This window comes from Drosophila nasuta, chromosome 3, assembly GCF_023558535.2.
Source record: "Drosophila nasuta strain 15112-1781.00 chromosome 3, ASM2355853v1, whole genome shotgun sequence".
In the NCBI taxonomy this organism is placed as follows: domain Eukaryota; kingdom Metazoa; phylum Arthropoda; class Insecta; order Diptera; family Drosophilidae; genus Drosophila; species Drosophila nasuta.
This window is the reverse complement of record NC_083457.1, coordinates 24,155,015-24,176,985: the sequence shown is the minus strand read 5'-3', so window position 1 is coordinate 24,176,985 and position 21,971 is coordinate 24,155,015. Positions and strand designations below refer to the sequence as shown.

The 21,971-nt window shown below is 36.4% G+C and overlaps 9 protein-coding genes and 3 long non-coding RNA genes across 15 annotated transcripts; 1 reads left to right on the top strand and 11 right to left on the bottom strand.

Annotated features, from left to right (window-relative positions):
- Positions 1 to 66: 66 nt before the first annotated feature.
- Positions 67 to 1,946, bottom strand: LOC132788730 (transcription initiation factor TFIID subunit 7). Its single transcript, XM_060796282.1, has 2 exons — positions 1,498 to 1,946; positions 67 to 1,431 (listed from the first exon to the last, which is right to left on the bottom strand). Exons 1-2 carry the CDS (start codon positions 1,510 to 1,512, stop codon positions 181 to 183), a joined length of 1,266 nt encoding a protein of 421 aa, XP_060652265.1. The 5' UTR covers positions 1,513 to 1,946; the 3' UTR covers positions 67 to 180.
- Positions 260 to 9,651, top strand: LOC132788741 (uncharacterized). 2 transcript variants are annotated; one of them, XR_009632650.1, is made up of 3 exons: positions 260 to 352; positions 9,338 to 9,494; positions 9,566 to 9,651. It is a non-coding gene; the product is annotated as an uncharacterized LOC132788741 (long non-coding RNA). The 2 variants fall into 2 exon arrangements; XR_009632651.1 differs by having other exon boundaries at positions 261 to 352; positions 9,343 to 9,494.
- Positions 2,079 to 3,091, bottom strand: LOC132788732 (lipopolysaccharide-induced tumor necrosis factor-alpha factor homolog). Its single transcript, XM_060796285.1, has 3 exons — positions 2,569 to 3,091; positions 2,382 to 2,511; positions 2,079 to 2,318 (listed from the first exon to the last, which is right to left on the bottom strand). Exons 1-3 carry the CDS (start codon positions 2,795 to 2,797, stop codon positions 2,201 to 2,203), a joined length of 477 nt encoding a protein of 158 aa, XP_060652268.1. The 5' UTR covers positions 2,798 to 3,091; the 3' UTR covers positions 2,079 to 2,200.
- Positions 3,217 to 3,999, bottom strand: LOC132788733 (lipopolysaccharide-induced tumor necrosis factor-alpha factor homolog). Its single transcript, XM_060796286.1, has 2 exons — positions 3,568 to 3,999; positions 3,217 to 3,482 (listed from the first exon to the last, which is right to left on the bottom strand). Exons 1-2 carry the CDS (start codon positions 3,921 to 3,923, stop codon positions 3,377 to 3,379), a joined length of 462 nt encoding a protein of 153 aa, XP_060652269.1. The 5' UTR covers positions 3,924 to 3,999; the 3' UTR covers positions 3,217 to 3,376.
- On the bottom strand, positions 4,246 to 4,946 carry LOC132788736 (lipopolysaccharide-induced tumor necrosis factor-alpha factor homolog). The gene is made up of 3 exons (XM_060796289.1): positions 4,739 to 4,946; positions 4,540 to 4,675; positions 4,246 to 4,388 (listed from the first exon to the last, which is right to left on the bottom strand). Exons 1-3 carry the CDS (start codon positions 4,902 to 4,904, stop codon positions 4,283 to 4,285), a joined length of 408 nt encoding a protein of 135 aa, XP_060652272.1. The 5' UTR covers positions 4,905 to 4,946; the 3' UTR covers positions 4,246 to 4,282.
- LOC132788740 (uncharacterized) lies at positions 5,623 to 6,217 on the bottom strand. Its single transcript, XR_009632649.1, has 2 exons — positions 6,014 to 6,217; positions 5,623 to 5,957 (listed from the first exon to the last, which is right to left on the bottom strand). It is a non-coding gene; the product is annotated as an uncharacterized LOC132788740 (long non-coding RNA).
- Positions 7,872 to 8,327, bottom strand: LOC132791745 (lipopolysaccharide-induced tumor necrosis factor-alpha factor homolog). Its single transcript, XM_060800796.1, has 2 exons — positions 8,133 to 8,327; positions 7,872 to 8,072 (listed from the first exon to the last, which is right to left on the bottom strand). The coding sequence occupies exons 1-2, from the start codon at positions 8,255 to 8,257 to the stop codon at positions 7,970 to 7,972; spliced, it is 228 nt and encodes a 75-aa protein (XP_060656779.1). The 5' UTR covers positions 8,258 to 8,327; the 3' UTR covers positions 7,872 to 7,969.
- LOC132788742 (uncharacterized) lies at positions 9,591 to 10,652 on the bottom strand. Its single transcript, XR_009632652.1, has 3 exons — positions 10,149 to 10,652; positions 9,745 to 9,945; positions 9,591 to 9,681 (listed from the first exon to the last, which is right to left on the bottom strand). It is a non-coding gene; the product is annotated as an uncharacterized LOC132788742 (long non-coding RNA).
- Positions 10,653 to 11,528: 876 nt separating this feature from the next.
- LOC132790209 (lipopolysaccharide-induced tumor necrosis factor-alpha factor homolog) lies at positions 11,529 to 12,594 on the bottom strand. Of its 2 annotated transcripts, none has more exons than XM_060798671.1 (3): positions 12,256 to 12,594; positions 12,058 to 12,193; positions 11,529 to 11,993 (listed from the first exon to the last, which is right to left on the bottom strand). In XM_060798671.1, exons 1-3 carry the CDS (start codon positions 12,476 to 12,478, stop codon positions 11,882 to 11,884), a joined length of 471 nt encoding a protein of 156 aa, XP_060654654.1. In that variant the 5' UTR covers positions 12,479 to 12,594; the 3' UTR covers positions 11,529 to 11,881. The 2 variants fall into 2 exon arrangements, with proteins under 2 accessions (XP_060654654.1, XP_060654655.1); XM_060798672.1 differs by having other exon boundaries at positions 11,535 to 11,984.
- A 1,012-nt stretch (positions 12,595 to 13,606) lies between these two features.
- On the bottom strand, positions 13,607 to 15,478 carry LOC132791734 (lipopolysaccharide-induced tumor necrosis factor-alpha factor homolog). The gene is made up of 3 exons (XM_060800778.1): positions 15,382 to 15,478; positions 14,008 to 14,149; positions 13,607 to 13,938 (listed from the first exon to the last, which is right to left on the bottom strand). The coding sequence occupies exons 2-3, from the start codon at positions 14,136 to 14,138 to the stop codon at positions 13,836 to 13,838; spliced, it is 234 nt and encodes a 77-aa protein (XP_060656761.1). The 5' UTR covers positions 14,139 to 14,149; positions 15,382 to 15,478; the 3' UTR covers positions 13,607 to 13,835.
- A 1,900-nt stretch (positions 15,479 to 17,378) lies between these two features.
- On the bottom strand, positions 17,379 to 18,491 carry LOC132791733 (lipopolysaccharide-induced tumor necrosis factor-alpha factor-like). The gene is made up of 3 exons (XM_060800777.1): positions 18,335 to 18,491; positions 17,911 to 18,214; positions 17,379 to 17,783 (listed from the first exon to the last, which is right to left on the bottom strand). The coding sequence occupies exons 2-3, from the start codon at positions 18,189 to 18,191 to the stop codon at positions 17,687 to 17,689; spliced, it is 378 nt and encodes a 125-aa protein (XP_060656760.1). The 5' UTR covers positions 18,192 to 18,214; positions 18,335 to 18,491; the 3' UTR covers positions 17,379 to 17,686.
- Positions 18,492 to 19,050: 559 nt separating this feature from the next.
- On the bottom strand, positions 19,051 to 21,346 carry LOC132791817 (uncharacterized). Of its 2 annotated transcripts, none has more exons than XM_060800900.1 (3): positions 21,280 to 21,346; positions 19,437 to 19,830; positions 19,051 to 19,343 (listed from the first exon to the last, which is right to left on the bottom strand). In XM_060800900.1, coding segments are annotated over exons 1-3 (492 nt in total). In that variant the 5' UTR covers positions 21,281 to 21,346; the 3' UTR covers positions 19,051 to 19,246. The 2 variants fall into 2 exon arrangements, with proteins under 2 accessions (XP_060656883.1, XP_060656882.1); XM_060800899.1 differs by having other exon boundaries at positions 19,052 to 19,343; positions 21,285 to 21,340.
- Between the last annotated feature and the right edge of the window lie 625 nt (positions 21,347 to 21,971).

Genomic DNA, 21,971 nt, shown 5'->3' with positions numbered 1-21,971 from the left:
TAATTTAAAAAAGAGATATGTATGAAATAACAAAATTTGGTTGTTTTTTACGCTCAATTAATTAATTTCGAGTAATATAGGTTTTGATAATAAATTTTAATATTTGCCATCAAAAATTTTTCATGAATTTCAACTTAACTTTAAATTCTCTTAACTAATAAAAATGCTTCAAATAAAATTTCATTGCTCAAGCATTGTCTCGAAGTCCTTCAGCTCCAGTTCGCGTTCAATGACCTGAGTATACAGATTGTCAAGCGTCTCCTGCATCCGCTGCTTCAATGTGTTATTCTGAATAGAAGCAATCTCGGTGGATTTCTGCGATTGTTGCGCCTTCAGATCGGCAATTTGTCGGGTAAGCTGATTAATCTTCTCGTGTATTTGCTGCTGTGTGTATTGCGGTTGAGGTTCGTCCATGAAATCAAGATTCTCGAACTCTTCGCGCTTGCTCATCTGATTATCATAGAAGCCACTCGGTGCAGCAAGATTAGAACTAGAGCCTGCTGCACTCAGCTTGGGGCTGCTACCCTCCCGTCCAAACATAGACTTGTTGAACTCGTTGTCCTCGATCTTGACGCTGCTGTTGGCGCCGGCACCGCCGCTGCCGCTGGCTCCGAAGAAGTCTGACATACGCGAATCGTCGGCAGAAAGACGAGAAGACTCCTCGAGTTCATGACGCTGCGGGCGCGACTCGTTGCCCGGCATTGTGGGTTCATCTTCATCATCCGTTGTGGACACTTCCTCGCCGAAAATGTCATGTGCCGCCACGCCCATATTGGGAGCACGATGGGTATCAAAGTTGCTCGTCTCTTCGTCATCTGATTCCACGTTGATGTCACGTTGCGAAGCACTCTCATTGACCGTCTTGTCGCTGGCATGCATCGTATCATCTTGCATATCTTCGTCTGCATCGTTGTACACCTTAATGTCGGACTGATCCAGCTCATCACTCGGTTTGTCCTCCTCATTGATGATCTCGTAGTCGACGCGTACAGCTTCGTTGTCGATGCGCAGCAAATGCTTCACTTCCTTCTCTATCTCCGGCGTCTCTACGTTCTTCTTTTTCAGTGTCTTGCGGAAGCGCCGCTTTCTTACGTTCTTGCAAGGCGGCGTTATACCGTGTGGCCACAAATACTTCTTGTCCACCTTATTGGGATCCTTCTTCTTGTTCTTGTTGGGTGATTCCTTCTCCGTCTCATCCTCGGGCTCCTCCTTGCAGATTAGCAGCTGGCAAATATCAGCTGACTTGTAGAAACTTTTATTGTCAATCGTCTTGTAGCTCTCCATCACTGTGGGCAAGTCCACGATTTTGGCATACAGCAACTGGTCATCCAGACGTACTTCGCCATAGCGCAGATCCTGATCCAGCTGTATGCTCAATCGATCCTTAACAGTGCCAGCTTGTATTGATTCATGCACAGCATTCGCAAGATGCTAATCGAAAATGTCCAGATAAAATTTGAGACATTTCTAGAATGTAAACAAAGCATTTTGCCGTACCTTCGGAAACCGCATAATAAATTGATTCTCCAGCTCAATGCCATCGTCTCTGGGCTTGTGCTCGGCCTGTTTTTTTCTTTTCAAACATACTGCACTAATTAATTTGGATAAACTATTTACGAAACATTAAATAAATATAAACACGCATCCGGAATTACACCAAGTGTGACAGCAAATTGAATTGTCAAAAACACCACAATGTATTCACACAAACAATTCTGCCAGTATCGCGATAGTCCAATTGGAACACAGGCAAGTGTTGCCAAAACAATTTTTCGCGTCTGGCAACGCCAATTACCGGATTAAAGTGCGCGCGACAAAAAGTGGAAGTGTAATTGTGCTCGTTTTTTTTAAATTTTTTTTTTTATGTTTAATAATGTTTGTGTATTATGATGTGTGTTGTGTGCTTCATCGCACATCTACCGTGAATGGTTTTAGTTAATAGCCCCACAGTAAAGCTGCCGCATTGCGCCTACGCAATATACTACAAATGGAGCTTAAGGCCGCCAACAGCAGAGAGCGCCAAGCCCCGACTTGTTCGTTTCTTCACATGGAAGCTGTTATGGCAGCAGGTATGTATGTGTGTGTTTGTGTATACATATTTAATTACAAATAGTTAAAACAATAATCAGCTGATGTGGCCAGTCTAAGTATAGCTTATCTAATCTTATATTTTAATCGTGCGCATCTCTCGTAATCGCCATCACTTGACGCCTTTCGGATTGTAGACGCCCAGAAAAGTGTTGCACTTGCGGCAATAATGGTTGCCTGTGCGGCAGCTGTTCATGCAATACGGAACAAAGCAGGCACAGACACACCAGCTGAAAGAATGAACGTAAAGTTAGAAATAGATTTCTATACTATATACATTGTATAGTGCTTACCCCACGAGGCAGATTAGTGCTGCAGCCAGGTGAGTGCGTGCATTGGCTGTGTGCGTCATGCGCGTTGTTTTTTGGACGCCACAAGCGGGGCACAGCACCCGACAGGGATTGGGACCCAAATTGGAGGGAGCTATAAAGATAGAGAGTCAGTCACATTCCATTGCAATTTGCTCATATCGCAATTTACCTGCTGGCACAATTGTGGGCTCCAGTTGTTGTGGTTGCTGTTGATGTTGTTGTTGTTGCTGGGGCAGTGGCTGAGCATTCACAACAATCACTGGAGCTGGTTGAGCTGCAGTTGCCACATCGTATGATGGCGGCGCCTCAATGGGACCAACGGCTGGCGTTGCCAATGGTGCGCTTGGTGGTGTGTTGAAATCCACTTGTGGATAAAGCATGGCACGCTTTTGATCCATGTCCGACTCTGGCTTGGAACTGTTTGGCTTAGGTACGAAGTTCAGCAGCAACTTCAAGAAGAGTGAATCACAGCCACTAAATAAAAAAAGAGCTTTGTTTGCTTTGCTAATTTGCAGGTACGTCAAGCTGCAGCGATGGCTTAATAGACCAGCTCTCTCTTCCGACTGTTTGCTCTCTCTATACACGTTTGCTCTCTCCACTGTTCTCTCTCTGCACACGTTTGCTTGCCGATCTGTTCGCTCTTTGCGCAACTCCACTTCGTCGTCTGCCTCGCTGCGCTTTCAACACGCGACTAAAGTCGAGTTGTGCGGCCAATAAGCAAAATGAGCTCTGCGCTGATCCGTGTGGGAGCGAGAGAGCGAGCTTAAAAGCTAACTGCACAACTTTGGCAATCTTCAGTTGGTTGGAGAACACGAAATTCAGATAAAATTAACTAAACAATGTATTTGAACGATTTATCTTAGGTATACAAAACAGGTGTATGTATAGTATGTGTATGTGTGTAATTAGCAGCACTCTTGTATCTATCTCTTTGCTTCTTCTTCTTCTGGTTTCTCGTCACTTCCGTTCGCTGGGATTTACTTGCGCAAATAGGTGCCCAAGTATTGGTCGCACATGCCGCAATAGTGATTGGTGTTCATGCAGCTGGAAATGCAGTACGGCAGGCAGACGCAGCACCACAGCCTAAAGCAGTTATCGTAAAAGCAGTTGTAGTTGTAGTTCTTACTTATCAGCATTTATCAGCTCAGCGAGCCGATTGATTACTCACTGAAACAGGCAGAGCAGCAGCGCAATAAGATGTGTGCGTGAATTCGGACGATACGAGACCCGAGTGCGTGTGTAGTTGTGACAGTAAGGACACTGCACATCCTGCGGTTCGGGTCCGTACGCTGAGCCAGGCACCACAATCACCGTGTGCTGTGTGGTCGATGGTCCAGTGGTCACTGCTGGAATCGCAGTTCCAGTTGCTGTTACTCCCGGTCCCGAGGTCTGTGCCGGCGTCGCAGTTGCCTGATCGTAAGTGGGTGGCAACAGACGCTGTTGCTCGACTTGCGGCTGCTCATGCACTTCACCGGTCAGCGTTTTGGGCGCCTCGAGCGGTGCTTTTGGATAGACGGGTTCCATTATCGGGCTATGACTGAGGCGACAATATGACGAGTTCGACAGCTCACGAAATAGCCATGAAAAGCTGAACGCAATGAACGCACCCAATTGGTTTGCTTATCAATAAAAAGCCGTTGGCGCAGTCAGCTTTGTGGTAGGTTTCGCTCTTCCTCTTCTGTTTTGTCAGCGAAAGCTTTTTGCTGAGTGTGTGCTTTATTTGTTTACCTTACGGCGAGAGTGTTTGTGTCTGTGTCTGTGTCTGTGTATTTGTATGTGTATCTGTGTATCTGTGTATCTCAACAACTATGAAGTAATGTTCAAGTATTTGGGGGATATTGTTTATGTTTATTGTTTTGCAGCAATCGGTAATTGGCAAATTGTTAATCGCGATTATAGACGCCCACAAATTTGTTGCAATTGCCGCAGAAATGATGCGCATTCATGCAGCTTGTGGCGCAGTACGGCAAACAGGCGAAACACCAAAGCCTGTTGACAGCCCAGATTCAAGATTGCAGCATCAACAAAAAATTAAAAAATAAATTAGGAAAAATCCAAACACACCCACACACTCGCAGCTGATAAGATATCATATCCAAGTGAGATTCGAAATCTGAGATAAGAAAACAAACACACTTACCCCACAAGACACAAGACACCGGCCATGCAATGAGTCCGCACACCGGGCGAATACTCGATACGCGTCAGCTTCCGCACATGGCAATGGGGGCACGTGATGAAGCAGGCATCGGGTCCAACAGCTGGAGGGGCTTCCTCTGCAAATGCACAACTTGCAACTCAGCTGCAACAACAACAACAACACTTTGGGAATCACTTACGTTGTATGACAATCACTTGCGTTGTGGCTCTGGCTGGTTGCAACATTTGCACATGTGTCGCCTGATCATAGCTCGGCGGCTGTGGCGGCAACATATGCGTCTGTGTCGGTGGCTGCGGCTGATACTGATAGTTTAAGGCCACGTTGTGTTGCAAGTTCGACTGCATGCTGAATTTATCCGCTTTGAGTTGAGTGCCGTTGATAACTAAGCATTTGCTGTGTACTCACCGGCTATCTATTGCGTTTATATCTCAGCAACATTGTGCCCAACTAACATGTTGCAACAACACAGCCAAAAAAAAAGCTTTGCAAATGTTGCCTGCCAACTAACAACTTTTCTGCTGCGCGTAGTAGACGATCAATGAAATCTGATCAGGGAGATCGTATCGCTGTTTCTTTTACAAAATATTGAGTATGTATTATCCACTCAACAAAAATATTCTTTCCTTTTATTACAAGTCTGATAAATATCTTAACTTGGTTAAAAAGTTGTTTAAATCTTACGAATAAATAAATTGGACTCTTCAATAATCCTTAATCACATCACATTATTTTATGAAAATCAATTATATTTTAGACTGAAGTAAATCATATATGTTAAGTAGAAAACCTTTGAGTAGAAATTTTTCTAACTTGTATATTTAAGTTGTGCTTTTATGATGTATTTCTCGCTTTTTTATTTCCAGCTGTGCAAACACATTAAGAGAGCTTGCTTAATTTTTATGGTTACGAATATTGAGTTATGAAACACCATGTTAGTTAAATATGTATATTTTTAAATTTTTAATAATTACTCAGGACATTAACGCTGACAAATTCATCTGAATCTGTGATCCACAAAAGGATTTTTTTTTTGTTCTTTTAAAATATAAGAGATGTTTGCTGTGACACTTCAATATTATATAAAAATAATCTTTAACTTCAACTGAACCTCATATTACAAGTTTTTGCTTATTGTGTTAAATGAATCACTCTGAAAATGTTTAAAGTGTGCGAGAAGCCAGAACATTTTATTTAAGCAACTAACATAGAAAACATAATTGATCAGAACATCTTGAACTCTTCACCTTTGATAAATTTTTGGGTAGCACTCATAATTTACTATTTCATAGCATTGTCAGCGTTTGTATGTGCCAATATAGTTGTTGCAGGAGGGGCAAGTGTGATCGATGTCTCGGGCGCATTCGGTGCAATACAGAAATGGAGCACAGAGACAACAGCTATAACACAAATTGATTACTCTCTATAACTTGAAATATTCGATGCGATTGCTTACCCAACTGCACACATAAGAATAGCAATTAGATGCGTTCTACTTGAAGATCTTGGAGTCGTTTTAGTCGTAATCGTCACCTGGCAAGTGGGACACACTAGTTTAGTTGATTCTGGGCCAACATTCATCTTACAGTTTTCTTAAAGTTCTCGTTTTTAAATCCGTTCAGTCTGAGAAGTCAGGCGATAATGAAACTTCTGGTCAATATACGAGTGCATTTTAAATGTAACTATATTAAGAAAGTAGTTTGAACAAACAAACTCACCACAGTTATATGAATTAATTATACAGCTTGACCCATAAAAAATAAACATCTGTACTGTTTTAATTTTGCATAATAGTTTGAAGTGTTTCGCTTCTAATTTCTCTATGTTGAAGATTTAATAGTTAAAGTTGTTTCGCTACATCTTTCTATGTTTATTACCCATATATAGTATGAGACGGTTGCGCCTCGTTATGCAAACCCCAGTGTTTTATATATATGTAAAATAATCTTTAACTTAACTAGACGATAACAAGATTTTTGATTTTTTTGACCATTTTATTTAAGTGACAAACATAAATTATGAAAAACTAAATAATTAGAGCAGCTCGAACTCTCCAGCTCTGATTAATTTTTGAGTAGCACTCACTTTACCCGAAAACATTATCTCATAGCAGCATCAGCGTTTGTATGTGCCAATATAGTTGTTGCAGGAGGGGCAAGTGTGTTCGATGTCTCGGGCGCATTCGGTGCAATACACACATGGAGCACAAAGGAAACACCTATAACACTAAATGATTACTCTCTATAACTTGGAATATTCGATGCGATTGCTTACCCAACTAAACACATAAGAAGAGCAATCATATGCGTTCTACTTGAAGATGTTTGAGTAGTTATAGTCTTAATAGACGTCCTGCATTGGGGACACACCAGCCTAGTCGATTCTGGACCAACGTTCATCTTACTGCTTTCTTAAAGTTTCCGGTTTTAAATCCTTTCAGTCTGAGAAGTCAGGCGATAATGAAACTTCTGCTTTATATACTAGTGCAGCTACCCACATAAAATGTTTTTAGCAGTGGTCGATATGTTAAGAAAGTATTTTAAACAACCAAACTTACCACATATGTATTAGTTATACATCTGAACCACATCGAAAAAACATCTGTACTCCTTTAATTTTGCATAATAGCTTAGAGTGTTTCGTTTCTAATTTGTGTATTCAAGATTTGATTGCGCTTGTTGTGCAACCTAATATATCATATCATTATATATATGAAATAACAATCTGGTATATTTATGGTAGATTTTAAATTAAGGAGTATATCCATATATCAATTGTAGCCTTTGGTATATTTTAGTATTATATATTATAATCGGGTTTTTTTTATACTCTACTGTAGATTTTAAATTTAGGAATACATTCATAGACCAAAATTGTACATTTTCTTTATATTATTTGAATTTATTTATTATAAATAATACCGCAATGTTTTGCTTTTATTTTAAATTAGTAGTGGGTATCTCACAGTCTAGTAGGACTGTAGGTGTCATACGTTAATCTTAAATTCTGGTTCCTAACCCCGCTCAGTCTGAGGTTGTTAAGCAACCGCTGCCTTATCTACAAGTAGAGGTACCCACATTGTATAAACTTTTTTAAAAACTTACTCAAAGTTATATTATATTTAGTAACCCACAACAAAAGGAAAACATCCATAATTATTTATTGTTGCGTAATAGTTAAAGTTATTTCGTTACTTGTTAGTATGTTTATTAACCATATATGAGACGGTTTTATATATAAAATAATCTGTAAACTTAACTAGACAATAACAAGATTTTAAAAATTTTGAACATCATTTTATTTATGTGAAAAACATAGAAAACATTATTATTTAGCACTGCTTAACGTATTCAGCTTTAATTTATTTTGATTCACTTTATCCGAAAACTTAAAACATTATTTCTTAGCAGTATCAGCGATCGTATGTGCCAATATAGTTGTTGCACGAGGGGCAAGTGTGTTCGATGCTTCGGGCGCAGTCCGTGCAATAAACCACCGGAGCACAGATCCAGCAACTGCAACATTAATCCATTACTCTCTATGTATAAATTGGTATAGTCCACTCGATTGCTTACCAAAATAAGCACATAAGAATCGCAATTAAATGTGTTTTTGTTGTCGTTATTGCCGTCGCCTTAGTCATCACCTCCATCTGGCAGTTAGGACAAACCAGTCTAGTTGACTCTGGACCAACGTTCATCTTAGGACTTTTTTAAATTTCTCGATTTTAACTCCGTTCAGTCTGAGAAGTCAGACGTTAATGCAACTGCTGCCTTATATACAACTGCAGCTGCCCGTATTAAATGCTATAGTGCAGTGCAGTTAATATATAAACAAAATAGTTTAAACATGTATTAAAACTCACCAGAGCTGGATTTGTTAATTATACAGCTTGACCCGCATAACATAATTATTGCAAACAATATGATACATAGTTTATAAAGTTACGATTTACTTGTATTGTTGTTCTAATCGTCATTGCAATATTCATTTAAATTGGGCTTCTAGTTCTTCTTATAAGCATATCTTATGGAATTCTCTCCTTCAGCAGATATGCTTTACTAGCTTCCTGACAACTTGAAAAGTTTAACAAAGTAATAAAAATGTTGTCAAGTTTACTTTTAGCACTGAAGTGCTTATTTGGCTTGAATCAACGAGATGCTAAGCTATTCAGAAACAATATGTACGTACAATACAATACAATACAATGCTATACAATAAAATTCAATATAATACAATCCAATACATTATAATACAATTCTATTGAGTACTATTATATGTACCATATTTACTAAACTAGGTATATACTATTGTATATACCGTATATAATATACTATATACTATGATGTATACTTAATACTATATTAAACTAGCAGCAATTTAATTTAAGCAATAATACTGAACTATACACTATGGTATATACTATTGTATATACTATATACCACATACTATGATGTATGTATACTAAATATCATATTAGAAACGCAGCAGTCATAACAAATCTGACGATAAAGAGCAAACTCCAAAGCTAGACTAAACTGCAACACCCAACATGGAGAAAGCAATTCGAAGCGTTGAGAGCGTCCAAAGTAGCGAGAACATCAATAGTATGGCATTGAGAACGCTCGAATTTACAGCGAGAGCGAGTTACAAAATCGATGCGATCTTTCTGTAAAGTTAGATTAGTTTACGAATATTTGATAAACATTGGTTTTGTCTGGCATCGGCATTAAACTCTTATCAAATTCTGACTGCAATTATAATAAATATATATATACAGAACAGAACGGAATCAAGTGAACCTTTTGGCACTGTAATTCATTGTCAGTGTGAATATCAATACCATTATGCGGATAAGAAACATCATTTATAACATACTTTTTTTATTGTTGAATATGTTCAAAGTGTTCCAGAAGCAAGAAAATTTTATTTAAATGGTAAACATAGAAGACAGATAATTACAACAGCTTGAACTTTTCACCTTTAATTAATGTTATATTAATTTTAGTGTTGAACGGTTTCACCATTCGTTGGTGCCAATATGTCTTTTGCACAGGGGGCAAGTATGCTCGATGTCCTTGGCGCAATCCGTGCAAATACAGGAATGGAATGCAAATCCAGCAGCTGCCTCACAAATATGTATTTAGCTTTATTAAACAAGTTGAAATATTCGAATTGGTTGCTTACCAAAATATGCACATCAAAATCGTAGTCGCAAGCGTGGTTAATGTTGTCTCCGCCCTCGATTCTGTCTTCACCTCCAATTTGCAGTTGGGGCACGTCACTCGGAACGATTTACGACCAACTTCCATTTTACAAATTTGCTCCCCTCGGATTAGGAGCGGTAATGCGCCTTCTGCCTTATATATAATCCGTATATCCTAACCACTTTGAATAGTGTTGTGGTTAATTACGAATATTAGAAAAATAATTTAAGTGCTTATCCAAACTGACCGCAACTATAATTATGAATTGTAACCGCAAAAAAAAAAAAAACAAATATTGCTGACAACACAATATTTTATTGTTGTTTATTTGAGTCGTAGATCTGATTTCAGTGTTGTTAAAAATCTCAGGCTCAAGAATCATACCTGAAAAGTTCCACCTATAAGCATATTTGACGAATTCCCATAAAAAATGTGATTTGTAAAGCTTTGTCGGGACAAACTATACTTTCTTCAGAAAGATTTTGATATCCCCAATAAGTCATATCTTGCTAACTATTCATTATCGTTTGATATATTGTTGAGGTGCGCAACATCTTTTGAACAGTCAGCATTGAGTCCATTATTGAATAAAGATTAAATATTTACGAGAATACAGTTTTTCAATGCATCCTGTGTCGAATTATTTTTCTCATTCACCCTTATTTATTTTCTTTTCCTATCTTATAGTCTTCTTCTTTCTTGTTGTTTTTTTTTACTTTTGTAATCTGTTAAAACGATTCGAAGTTAGTGTAAACACTTTCATTACGATTTCAAATATTTAAAGCAGATGCGGTTGGTGTAACTAGTCTTAATACACAGTTCTAAGCTAAGGCAAGCTGTGCAGTACTTTGTAATTTCAATTCAATATAACTTTAGTAATATTACTTGTTCAACATTTTAAACTATAATGAATTTTACTTTCACATATCAAGCTGTAGCTATTCCATGCCAAACTTTATCTCGACTACTTAGCACAACTTAGCAAATTAAAGCGAATTCGTATCGTGTTATATGACGACATGCAAAATTTAAAAAATATAGAATATAAAAAAGAGTGCTATAGTAAAGATCCTATTCTCAATAGAAGCCAAACATAACGGTATGATTTTATCATTTAAATATACCAAATTAATATTCGTAAAAATACTAAAGTATACCGAAATATACACATATGTAATTATTTCGATATAATCAATGCTGTCTAAAAGAAATATAGAAATATCTCTTATAGTCTCTAAAATCTAGATGCTCATTTTGACAGACGTATGTATGTATGTATTTGAATTTATGTATTTACATATATCGTCTCGGGAATTTTGGCGCTAAATTTTTCTTGTTTTTGCCTATTAGGTATGAGGGTATTACAGGAATATATCACTGTCAAAACTAAAGGAATTACTTTTAGCATAAATGTAGTCCAAAAGTTTTGCCCTGCACTGTTTCTAACATAGATAGTTTTTATTCGTTGTCGTTTCATTCCATATATATTTTGAAAGACATTTAATTTATGTTTTTCGTCGTGTTGTTTTTTTTTCTATACTCACCACAATGTGGTGGGAATCGGAAGCACTGTGATCCCAAAGCACCTCTTATGTTAGCTTTGCGAATTTATTAAAATTCAAAGCACATGTGGCACACCCTAAGCACTCTAAGAATAAACAATCATAGATTTGTTTACCCTAGGGTATTCCATCACTCTTGTGGGAATACAAACACTGAATACCACTTGTTGTCTTACAAAAAACAAACGGTTTATATTTTAATTAGCATAAAACATAGCAAATAATATTAATACATTTCATATTTTATTTATTTTTTTTGATTACAGTTTGTAATAATTCGTTGTGCTTCACATAGAAATGAGTGTTTTTGTTTGGGTTTCCTTTGTTTTTGGTGTTTGCTATTATTATTGATTTGATCGTAAAACTTGTTTTTTGTTTATCTTGAGTTCATTCGGTATATGAAACTTTGTGACTTTAATAAGAAATTGCGGCATTAATTGACCGCAATAATATCACTCTTGTCATTCGTTGAACTTTTGTCCGAGAGAGTGTGTCCATTAAAAGCACATTAAATTGGTTTTGTGGTTATGTTTTTGGTTCACATTTCACATTCATTTAGTTTTGGTAGGTGCCAATATAGGCGCCGCAGTTGCGGCAATGATGTACGGCACTCTGGCAGGAGTCCATACAGTAGGGAATGCAACAGCAACAAATTCCACTGAACATCCTCATTAGAAGGTGAATTAGTTAAAAATCTCATCATCAACGATTGCGTAATCTCATCAACTCACCCCAAGATACAAATAAGGAGCGCCATCAAATGTGTCTTCGTGTTGGGGTCATATCTGACCACGCTCTGCTGATGAGCGTGGCACGAGGGGCACGTTACCATCGTCGGCATGCCGCCCAAATAATTTGGTGCTGGTGCTGTGTCAAAACAATAACAATTCAATATGTCACTAAAAAACAAACGAATAACCAAAACGAACCCTGAATGTAAACAGGTTGTTGCTGCATGGGAAAGATGGTTTGTTGTGGTGGCATTCCTTGTGGCATCGGTTGCATCATTCCTTGTGGCATTACTTGCGGCATTTGCTGCGGCATTTGCTGCGGCATTGGCTGTGGCATTTGCTGTGGTGGTAGCATTGTTGGAGCACTCGCCAAATCACCATAGCTTGGCGGCTGCTCGTTTTCGATTTTGCCTTTTTCCATTGCTGCGTTCACGATGATTCGTTCTCCCAACTGTTGCTTGTCGATTCGGATTCGGATTCTACTTCTGCTGCTGTTGCTGTTGCTTCCGACTTTTTCGTCTTCACAGCTTGCGAATCGACACGAAACTGCTGAACGGCGAGCAAATACAATATACAAAAAAAACGCTCGTCCGTCGTCGTCGCTATAGTTGTTGCCGACACATATTTCTGTATCCATTAGAACATATGTATGTATACACTACAGGCGAGTATTAGCACGTGTGTGTGTGTGTGTGTGTGGGAGTGTGTGCTCACGCTTATGTATATATGTATGTATGTGCGATGTTGTCCATTTTGTTACCAACAGGCAGCAAACGTCATCAAACACACTATAGAAAAAACGCTAAACTAAACTTATAAACTGCTAAACAGATAAGAAGAAGCAGTCGTAGGTGTTCTTTTTTAATTTAAACAACTATGTATAGATTTAGACTGCTGCAAAAAATTAGGCGAAAGAAAAGCGAAAGTATTTTTTGATGTTGCTCTTTTTGTATAAATTCTTAATTTTTATACTGTACCAATTAATGTGGATCTGTTTGATCATTTCGATATAATTCAATTGAGGCGTACTCAATTTGTGAGGAATTCTAAGTGTGTCTCTATTTTTAATTTAAAGACAGTAATGTTTAATTAATTTTAATTTATAAGTTTGTATTTTTGCAAATTTCTAATTTATTTCAATTTTAGTGGTTTTGAAATATTTGCGAATTTAACATTTTTTTTTATTTTCTGCAATTATTATTTTTTTGCCAATTTCTTATTTATATTAATTTCTGCAGTTACTATACATTTGCCAATTTGTTAAATAGTTTAATGACCACGATTTCTAAATTTATAATAATTCCTAAGGTTCTTCTATTATTCTTCAATTAGCTGATTACACCTGCTACCATAATGATTCAAGTTGTGGCTTTAGAGCATATTAAGTATACGCAATTAAGACAACCAAGCTAATTTGAATACTTGATTCACACGTTGAAGCCCAACAGCAAGAAAGTTATAGCTGCTTTTCCCGATGCACAGATTACTAGCCAACTTCCACTTAATAGTGTGCAACTTTAGAGCATATTAAGTATACGCCCATCAAAACAAAATGTCGCACTCGATTGTGTGATTAGACTTTATTATGGAATCGCATTATAATTTCTTTACCAACATTAAAGTAATTGTATACGAATAACATACATATAATAAGTTGTGGTGAGGTATATATAGTATTTGGAGAATATCAAAAGAGAAGAGTGGGCAGTAAGGTGCACTAGTGTTAAGCCTCTGGGGTGACGCTTCCCAAGAATGTGAGATTTGCACTTCAGCTCCGATCAGCGCTCATAGCTGCCGATGAAGGTCTGGCACGAGGGGCAATAGTGGTCGGTGTTGCGAGCACACTCTGTGCAGTAGAGAAACGGAGCACAGATCCAGCAGCTGCAAGAAAAGAAAGAGAACAAATATATGATTCCAAGAGCAAAGAGCAAGAGCGTGAAAGATGCTTACAAGCAGCAGCACATGAGAAGCGCAATCAAATGCGTTTTGTTCGTGGCCTTTGGCTCAGTGCGAGTTGTCACCTGTTGCCGGCAATTGGGGCAGACAACATTTGCCGGAGTTGGGCCAACGGGAGAGGACATTGTTGTTGCAGCTGTTTGTGTTGTGAAAAATACATTTAGTTTCAGTTTGTGTTGTGTGCATTTATCGATTGACCTTGGATAGTGATTCCCACTGCTTTGCGTGTTTAATCTGAAGCAAAAAATCAGCTTTCATGCATTTCCCATGTCACCCAAAAGCTAATTGCATACTGTATATACATAAACCCATTTTTAGCTTCGAAGTGGAGTACAGTATTCTGCTAATTGGTTGGCATGTGGCAAGCAAATTAAATTCAATAATTTCAATAGGTCTCCTCCACACTTCTGAGGCGCCTCTGACATCATCCATCTGTCCAGCCAGCCATCTATCCAACCACCCCTGACGCCTATCTATCTGTCTTTCTATCTGCCTCGCTCTCAGTGTGAGAGTGCGTGAGTATGTCGGTCGGCTAGAAGTGAAAGTGTTTGCCACATGGCTACGCGTTTTGAGTCTACAACACTAGATGATGTCGTCATGCTTTTTTGGCTCGCCAGCGCGATTCGCACACCCAAATAATACAGCTAGAGCCAAACAATGGCGCATCAAAATTCTCGGCTAGCGCAAAGCTTATATTAACGCAAACCAGTTTTCCGCATTTTGCTCGAGTTGCTAAGCTCAAGGGAGTGTTTCATGATAATCAATGAGGCGCCACTCGTAGGAGGACGTCACCTCTTTTAGGACCATGCTAATGTGCTGAAGTAACGCTCAACTTTTGGGCGTTGTCCTTTACCCAAATATCTAAATTCGTATAATAAACAAACGCTGTCGTATCTAAGTGAATGAATTATTGGCGCCAAGTCCATTGAATCTACATAATTAGCGCAATCGCTTTATGCTAATTCTAATTCAAAAGGTCAACTATTCTTTGAACTTATTCACTCGAATATCATTTATCATATACATATTAAATTCTATTAATCATACACAGCATACATAAAGCTCCTCAATCGATGAAATACAGAACGCGAAATTTTTTGCGACAGCCAACTTTTTTATTTGGAAATAACAACAAAAACACTTGTTCCTTATTTTTGTAAGCAAAATTCTATTTATATATTATAAAATATATATAAATTAATAAAAAATGTTCCCTCTCAAAAAACTTTTGAACATCGAGTATCAAAACAACAAAACGTTTTTTTAATTATTTTCCTTTTTTTATTTTTTTGCCAGCATTTTGCACACACGCAAAAAAGATATTTCCCTAAAAAAATTTATTTATTTATAAAACACTTTGGGACTCACATTTTAGAAATTCAGTTTTTCTATATCAAAGGATAGGCGACACGACTTGTTGCGCGTTCTGGAATCGAAAACGTTCTGATAAGTTTACTTTCGCGTCGCATCAAGGAAAACCGATGCGCACTCAGCGCGCACAGTGGTACAACGTGTATTTGTAACTGCGTTTGTGTTACACATTCGTAAGTTAATTGAATATTCGAAAAGTTATGACAGTGAAGTTTACTTCCATTGTAATCAATTGTTATATGCAATTGTGTACAAAATCAATAACTAATGGAATCAATTAATTGTGTTTGCCTAACGACAATTGTCGGTGGATAACTGTGCGTCGGCAACCTAAAAGTAACGGCAAATACGAAACGCGAAGCAAATGATTAGCAACAATGTTGCTAAAGTGTTGCTGAGACTCAGCTTATGAAACTTAGCAACACACTTAGCAACATTTTAATTAGAGAACATATTTATGAAAAAACACGTGTGTATAACTGTTCATATAGTTTTCTCTATAGGTATGAAGAGTTTAATTATTATAAAAACACAGTTATCATTATTGCGTAAAGTGACGATTAAATTTCAATTACAAATATACAAAATTCAAATTATTTGATTGCATCTATTTAATTAAAGAGAATTTTAAAATAAATTTTCTAATTAAATGTTAGATAGTAACTTTTTTTTTTTATTGGTGCTAAGCTGATAAATATTGCGACCTATTATAGATCTGCGTTTTACTGCAAGTTTTAAGTGTAGATCGTAGAATATTTTTATTAAATTGTTAAGTCACATCATTTAGAAAAAGTTATGCGATTTCAACTGATCATTTTGTCTTAAATTAAAAAAAATTCAGCAAATAAACTGAAATTAACACACAATATTATGGAATTGTATAATTATACTGTATTTTATTCTAAAGTCATTTTTTTGTTGTTTGAGTTTAAAAACTGTCTATTATTAAATATTATTTAGATTTCCATGGAATTGAATGTACATTTGTAAAAGCGCGTATTCTTGGAAATTAGAAAAGCTAGTATGTTTTAGCAAATGAAGTAGTGCGAAATTTAAACAGAAATCTGAAACACATGTGCATTTTAATGTATCAATACATATCATATGTATGCACACAGAAATAAACTGCTGGTGATTTTCTAAGTACTTAATAATTGTACAAATTTGCGTTTGTTTATGCATACAAATGTTCTGATAAATTTTGAAAAAGGAGATCGACTATAGAACATTTCACTTTTGGTTAAATACTAACATACATATGGGTAATTCTCTAGCGGAATTTGTCACGTGCGATACTATTTGGAGTAAAAAGGTTGTTCTTATAGCTTTGGTACTATATTTAGAGCTAAGATTGATTTTAGGAACTTTTTCTGTTTTACGATAAAATACATAAATTTGTTAATATTTTGGCTTGCGAACGAATTCGCTCATTTTTGCAATTATCTTAAAACAGATAAATAATTTAAATATCATTCTTATCTCCAATTGAAGTTTAAATTAAGAGCTATAAGATTCATCTTTACTCAAAATAAAAAAAATGTTTTGTTAATGATTTTCAATTTATATAGATTTAGATTCCCCATATCTATGTATTTACATAATTAAGTTTGTATGTACAATTACAATACTGTTCCAAGATTTAATTTTGTTGTGGCAACCAAAGTGAGCACTTTGTTTTTGCTATAAACTTTTGTAACAGTCATTAAAAAATATGTGCGATCAGCAATTCGATTTGAATGATATTCAAGAATTTTCCATTATGAACGAAACGCACAAAAATTATTGGATTTGCAGATGTGAAATGCGTAGTTCTCATAAATTAATCTTAAAACAAATAAATACATCAATCCAAACAATACCAAACTGTGCAAACAAATTCCAATTCTTAAGAAGTTTAAATCTGAGTCATAAAGAGTTATGAAACCAACCTGAAAATGATAGTGGAGTGCATGGCTTATAATGGCCATCTATTGTTAATATAAAGATAATGTCAGTCTATGTACAAATTGTAAGTAATAATGTATTTTGGTATACAGTTACATGAATGGTTTTTAATCTTCTAAAGTTTTGCATTTGTTTATTCTTAATGCCAAGTCTTGCTGGCGATAGCCAAACGCTATGCTATATGTACATAGCTTGGTTTCCGTTTTCAGATTTCTTTTGCGCTTTAAAGTCTCCTCGACGATGTGTGGCAATATACAATATGTACATATGTATGTAGATAAACATAAGTATTCATGAAGTACGTGATTTTGGAGTGTTGATAATTTGCTTGGCTCCACAGAAATGTGAGAATGTCGTTTTAGAAGCTGGAGAGACAAGCATTGCAATTGGGACAGAACTGGCTGGTTCTGTAGCAACAGTCGCAGCAGCAGGGCAAGCAGACGCAGGGCCAGCACCTATACACATATGTACATACATATGTATGTAAGAAGCGGAGAGAATGATATTAGTTACACTTCAAATGAATTGAACTATGTATATGCAAACATACATATGTATGTATTTTCAATACTCAAAACTTACAAGAAGAGGCATAGAAACCCAGCAAGACAATAAGTCTTGCATGTCGCATGATGCTTGACAGTCATCGTGACACGAGCACGACAATGAGGACAGGTCATTCCTGGTCCACCCTGTCCATCAACAACAACCGTTGTTTGATTTACAATATTTACAGGTGCGGGAGGAGGTGGCGGTGCTGAGTGGATCATTTCGGTGGGTGGTGCACTGGCTGTGGGATACATCCTATTCTGATCTTGCGGGCTGTATGCCGGCGGATATTGTGGAATCTTGGAGTATTCCATGTTGATCAATGATGAACGCGTCGCTGAAAGACAAATGTCGAAAATTTGTACCCAAATTGATGTAATGCGCGAAAGTAAACACGCATTGTCTTATGCGGGGAAGCCCCATATTTATTATTTCATTTCACTTTACATAAACTCACATATACAATTTTATATGTATACAAATCGTATAGTGATTCACAATTTGTAAAAATTACAATCTCAAGAAACGTGTGTAGAACGAAGCGACCGGCGTATTCACTCAACAACAGAAACGCAACTGCAAAGCTTGCAAAGAATTTGAAAGAATGAAAAGACTTATACATGTATGTATGTACATATGTACATATAGCTGTAAGATTTCAACACTCCACACAAGGGATATCTTTGTGTCAGTGAAAGCGAGATGACTATATGCACCACGTGGACAGTTATCTCTAAACAACGAACAGAATGCAATAAAGGAACAAATATTAATGTGCACATTCAATTTTATTGTTGTGTTCGTATAAGCAAAATGTAATGAATAATAAATAAAATACCAAAATGATATGTTAAGTTAAAATCAAAGAAAATAGACAACCATCACTTTAAATTTGTTTATTATTTAAGCATGGTATTGAATGATTAATTTAAAAGGTCTATTTAAAATCCATATCGGGGTGTGACCTTAGTAAAAGTTTCTAAAATATATGACGAGAAAATATACTAACAAAATAAATTCCAAAAGTTTTATATGGTTACTTTCAATTAAGAAATCTTAGTGTATTTAGGTATTTTGGTATGCCTAAAAGTATGCTGTGTGATTTTATTTAAAAGTGCAAAATAATGAATATCAAATCCGTTGATTGTGGCGTTCCACAATATTCAAAGGACCCGATTATTTTATTTTTTGTACCAAACACAGACACAATAATTTAATTTGGACAAGTAAAGTTACAGTAACATAGTTTATTTATTAAATACAGTTTGTTGTTGATTATTATAAATGATTATTTTGTGGATATAAGTACATTCGATATAAGCTTATTGATATGTTTGATATAAGCTTATTCACGTGTTAAAAGTACAGTTTACACATCGCCAACACGAACGAAGCAGTGGGGGCAAAATTTACCTAACTTGTAGCCCACCTGGTAAAGACAGGGCAAGCAGACGCAGGGCCACAACCTACGTACATATACATATATATATATATATATATACATATATATATAGAAAGAAAGATATTAGCTACACTTATAAATAGTTCAACTCACTTACATAGACAGGCAAAACAATCCTGAGATAGCATAGGTCTTTGCCGTTGAATGATACTTGACGCGCATTTTGACTTCAGCTTGACACTTGGGACAGATCTCGCTACTTTGACTTCTTTGATTTACCAGATTCATCGGCTGAGACTGTGATGAGTAATACATTGGAGGGGGTGCAGTATTGACTGTGGAATTCATATTATTCTGAGCTTCTGGGATACAGGTTTGCGGGTGTGGTGACAAGTAATCTATATTCATCGGAAGAGTCCCCGGATATGGTGGCGGTGCTGAGTAAATTATTTGAGTGGGTGGAGCACTATCTATGGGATTCACATTATTTTGAAATTTTGGGCTATACGTTGGCGGACTTGGGGCAATCTTGGAGGAGTCCATATTGAACACTGAAATTTAAATGTTGTTTTTTAGTAAATAATATATGTAGTTGCTAATCAGGAAGGCAAGAAATCAGCACAAATTCAAGCTGACTTTTTTTTTTTAATATATGAGTATTGACTTTGAGTCCTCAATATATTTTATATTCATTTGCTAGCTAGTTGCTAGCTTTAACAAAATAAATATGATTATAGAAATTTATAAAGTTCCTATTAAATTATAAATATATACCTCAAAACTAACTTGTAAGAAAGCTACAGTCGAGTCAGATTGTCAGCCAAAGCAACTAAAACCCCTAGTAAGTAGGCGTTTTTATACCCGCTACCCATAGGGTAGAAGGGTATTATAACTTTGTGCCGGCCGGAAATGTATGTAACAGATAGGAGGACGCGTCTCCGACCCTATAAAATATATATATTCTTGATCAGCGTCAACAGTCGAGACGATCTAGCCTTGTCCGTCTGTGTGTCTGTCCGTCTGTCCGTATGAAACACTGGATCTCAGAGACTATAAGAGATAGAGCTCTAATTTTTTCGACAGCATTTGTTATGTTTGCGCGCAGATCAAGTTTGTTTCCAATTTTTGCCACGCCCACTTCCACCCCTGCAAATCAAAAAAAATCGAATAACAAGCTAGAGTTGCAAATTTTGGTATATACAATAGTAACTATAGTAGTTATGATTCCTGAAAATTTGGTTACGATCAGATAAAAAGAAGAAATACTTCTCGATAGGCACAAACAGCTACTTACTAGGGGTCTTAGTTGCATTGGCTGACAATCTGGTATATTGTGCTGCCTATGGTATATTTTCAATGTTGGACTATATTGATATACCAAATATATAATTTGGTATATTTTTAGTATTTTTTTGGTATATTGTGAGAATAATACCGCAAAATATATTGCTTTTATTCAAAATAGGTAGCGGGTATCTCACAGTCGAGCACACTCGACTGTAGCTTTCTTACTTGTTTCCTATATAAAAGTACAAATTTCTTTAATAATTCGACGATTTGTTCACAATTTTCAGGAATCACAAAGACTATAGTTAGCTTGCTATTCGATTTTTGTCGATTTGCGGGAGCGAAATTGGGCGTGGCAAAAATTTGAAACAAACTTTATATGCGTGCAAACATAGCAAATGCTGCCAAAAAAATTATAACTTATGTCTTATAGTCTCTATCTTATACTTTTATTTTAATGTGGGAAGTGGATACTTATGTTTTCATAATACATTTTTGGGTAAGGATAAATAACAACAAATTGAGAAATTATTTATGATTTTAATAAATTGAAAAACTTTAAAAATCCTAAATACTTGCTAAATTAGAAAATCTGTTACCCAACTCACGGAGTTTTTTGACTTGTTAGACAAAATCAACCTACTTCTGCTTTTTAAAGTTATTTTTCCTGACTGAACGTATTATTTACATATATGTATGTATGTTAAGTATACTTTACTAGGTTGATTTTTTAAATCCCCGACACAAACTGTAGCTGAATGAATCGACCGTCGTCTTCACTCAAGACCTTTTGAGAAACTGAAAAGTATGAAAAGAAATTAAAAGCAAAAAAAAACCGATAATTTAAAAATTCTTGGTTTCTCTATGTTTCCTGCAAGCGAGATGACGATGTGTCCCACGGGTTTAGTTATCGTAATACCAGTCTTTGTTTTCATAAAACAGAACTTGCACGTGTCGTGGTGTATGACGACATGCTAAATTTCAAAACAAGTAAGAAAGTTACAATCGTGTGTGCTCGACTGTGATATACCCGCTACCCTTTTTTAATAAAGGCAAAATATTGCGGTATTATTTTAAAAATATAAAATATACTATAGTAGTTATTGTATGTACCAAAACTCTAGCTTTAAAATTACGCTTGTTATTCGATTTTTTTTTGATTTGCGGGGGCGGAAGTGGGCGTGGCAAAATTTTGAAACAAACTTGATCTGCGTGCAAACATAACAAATGCTGTCGAAAAAAAAATTATAGCTCTATCTCTTATAGTCTCTAAGATCCAGTGTTTCATACGGACAGACGGACAGACACACAGACGGACAGACGGACAGACGGACATGGCTATATCGTCTCGGCTGTTGACGCTGATCAAGAATATATATAGTTTATAGGGTCGGATGTGCCTCCT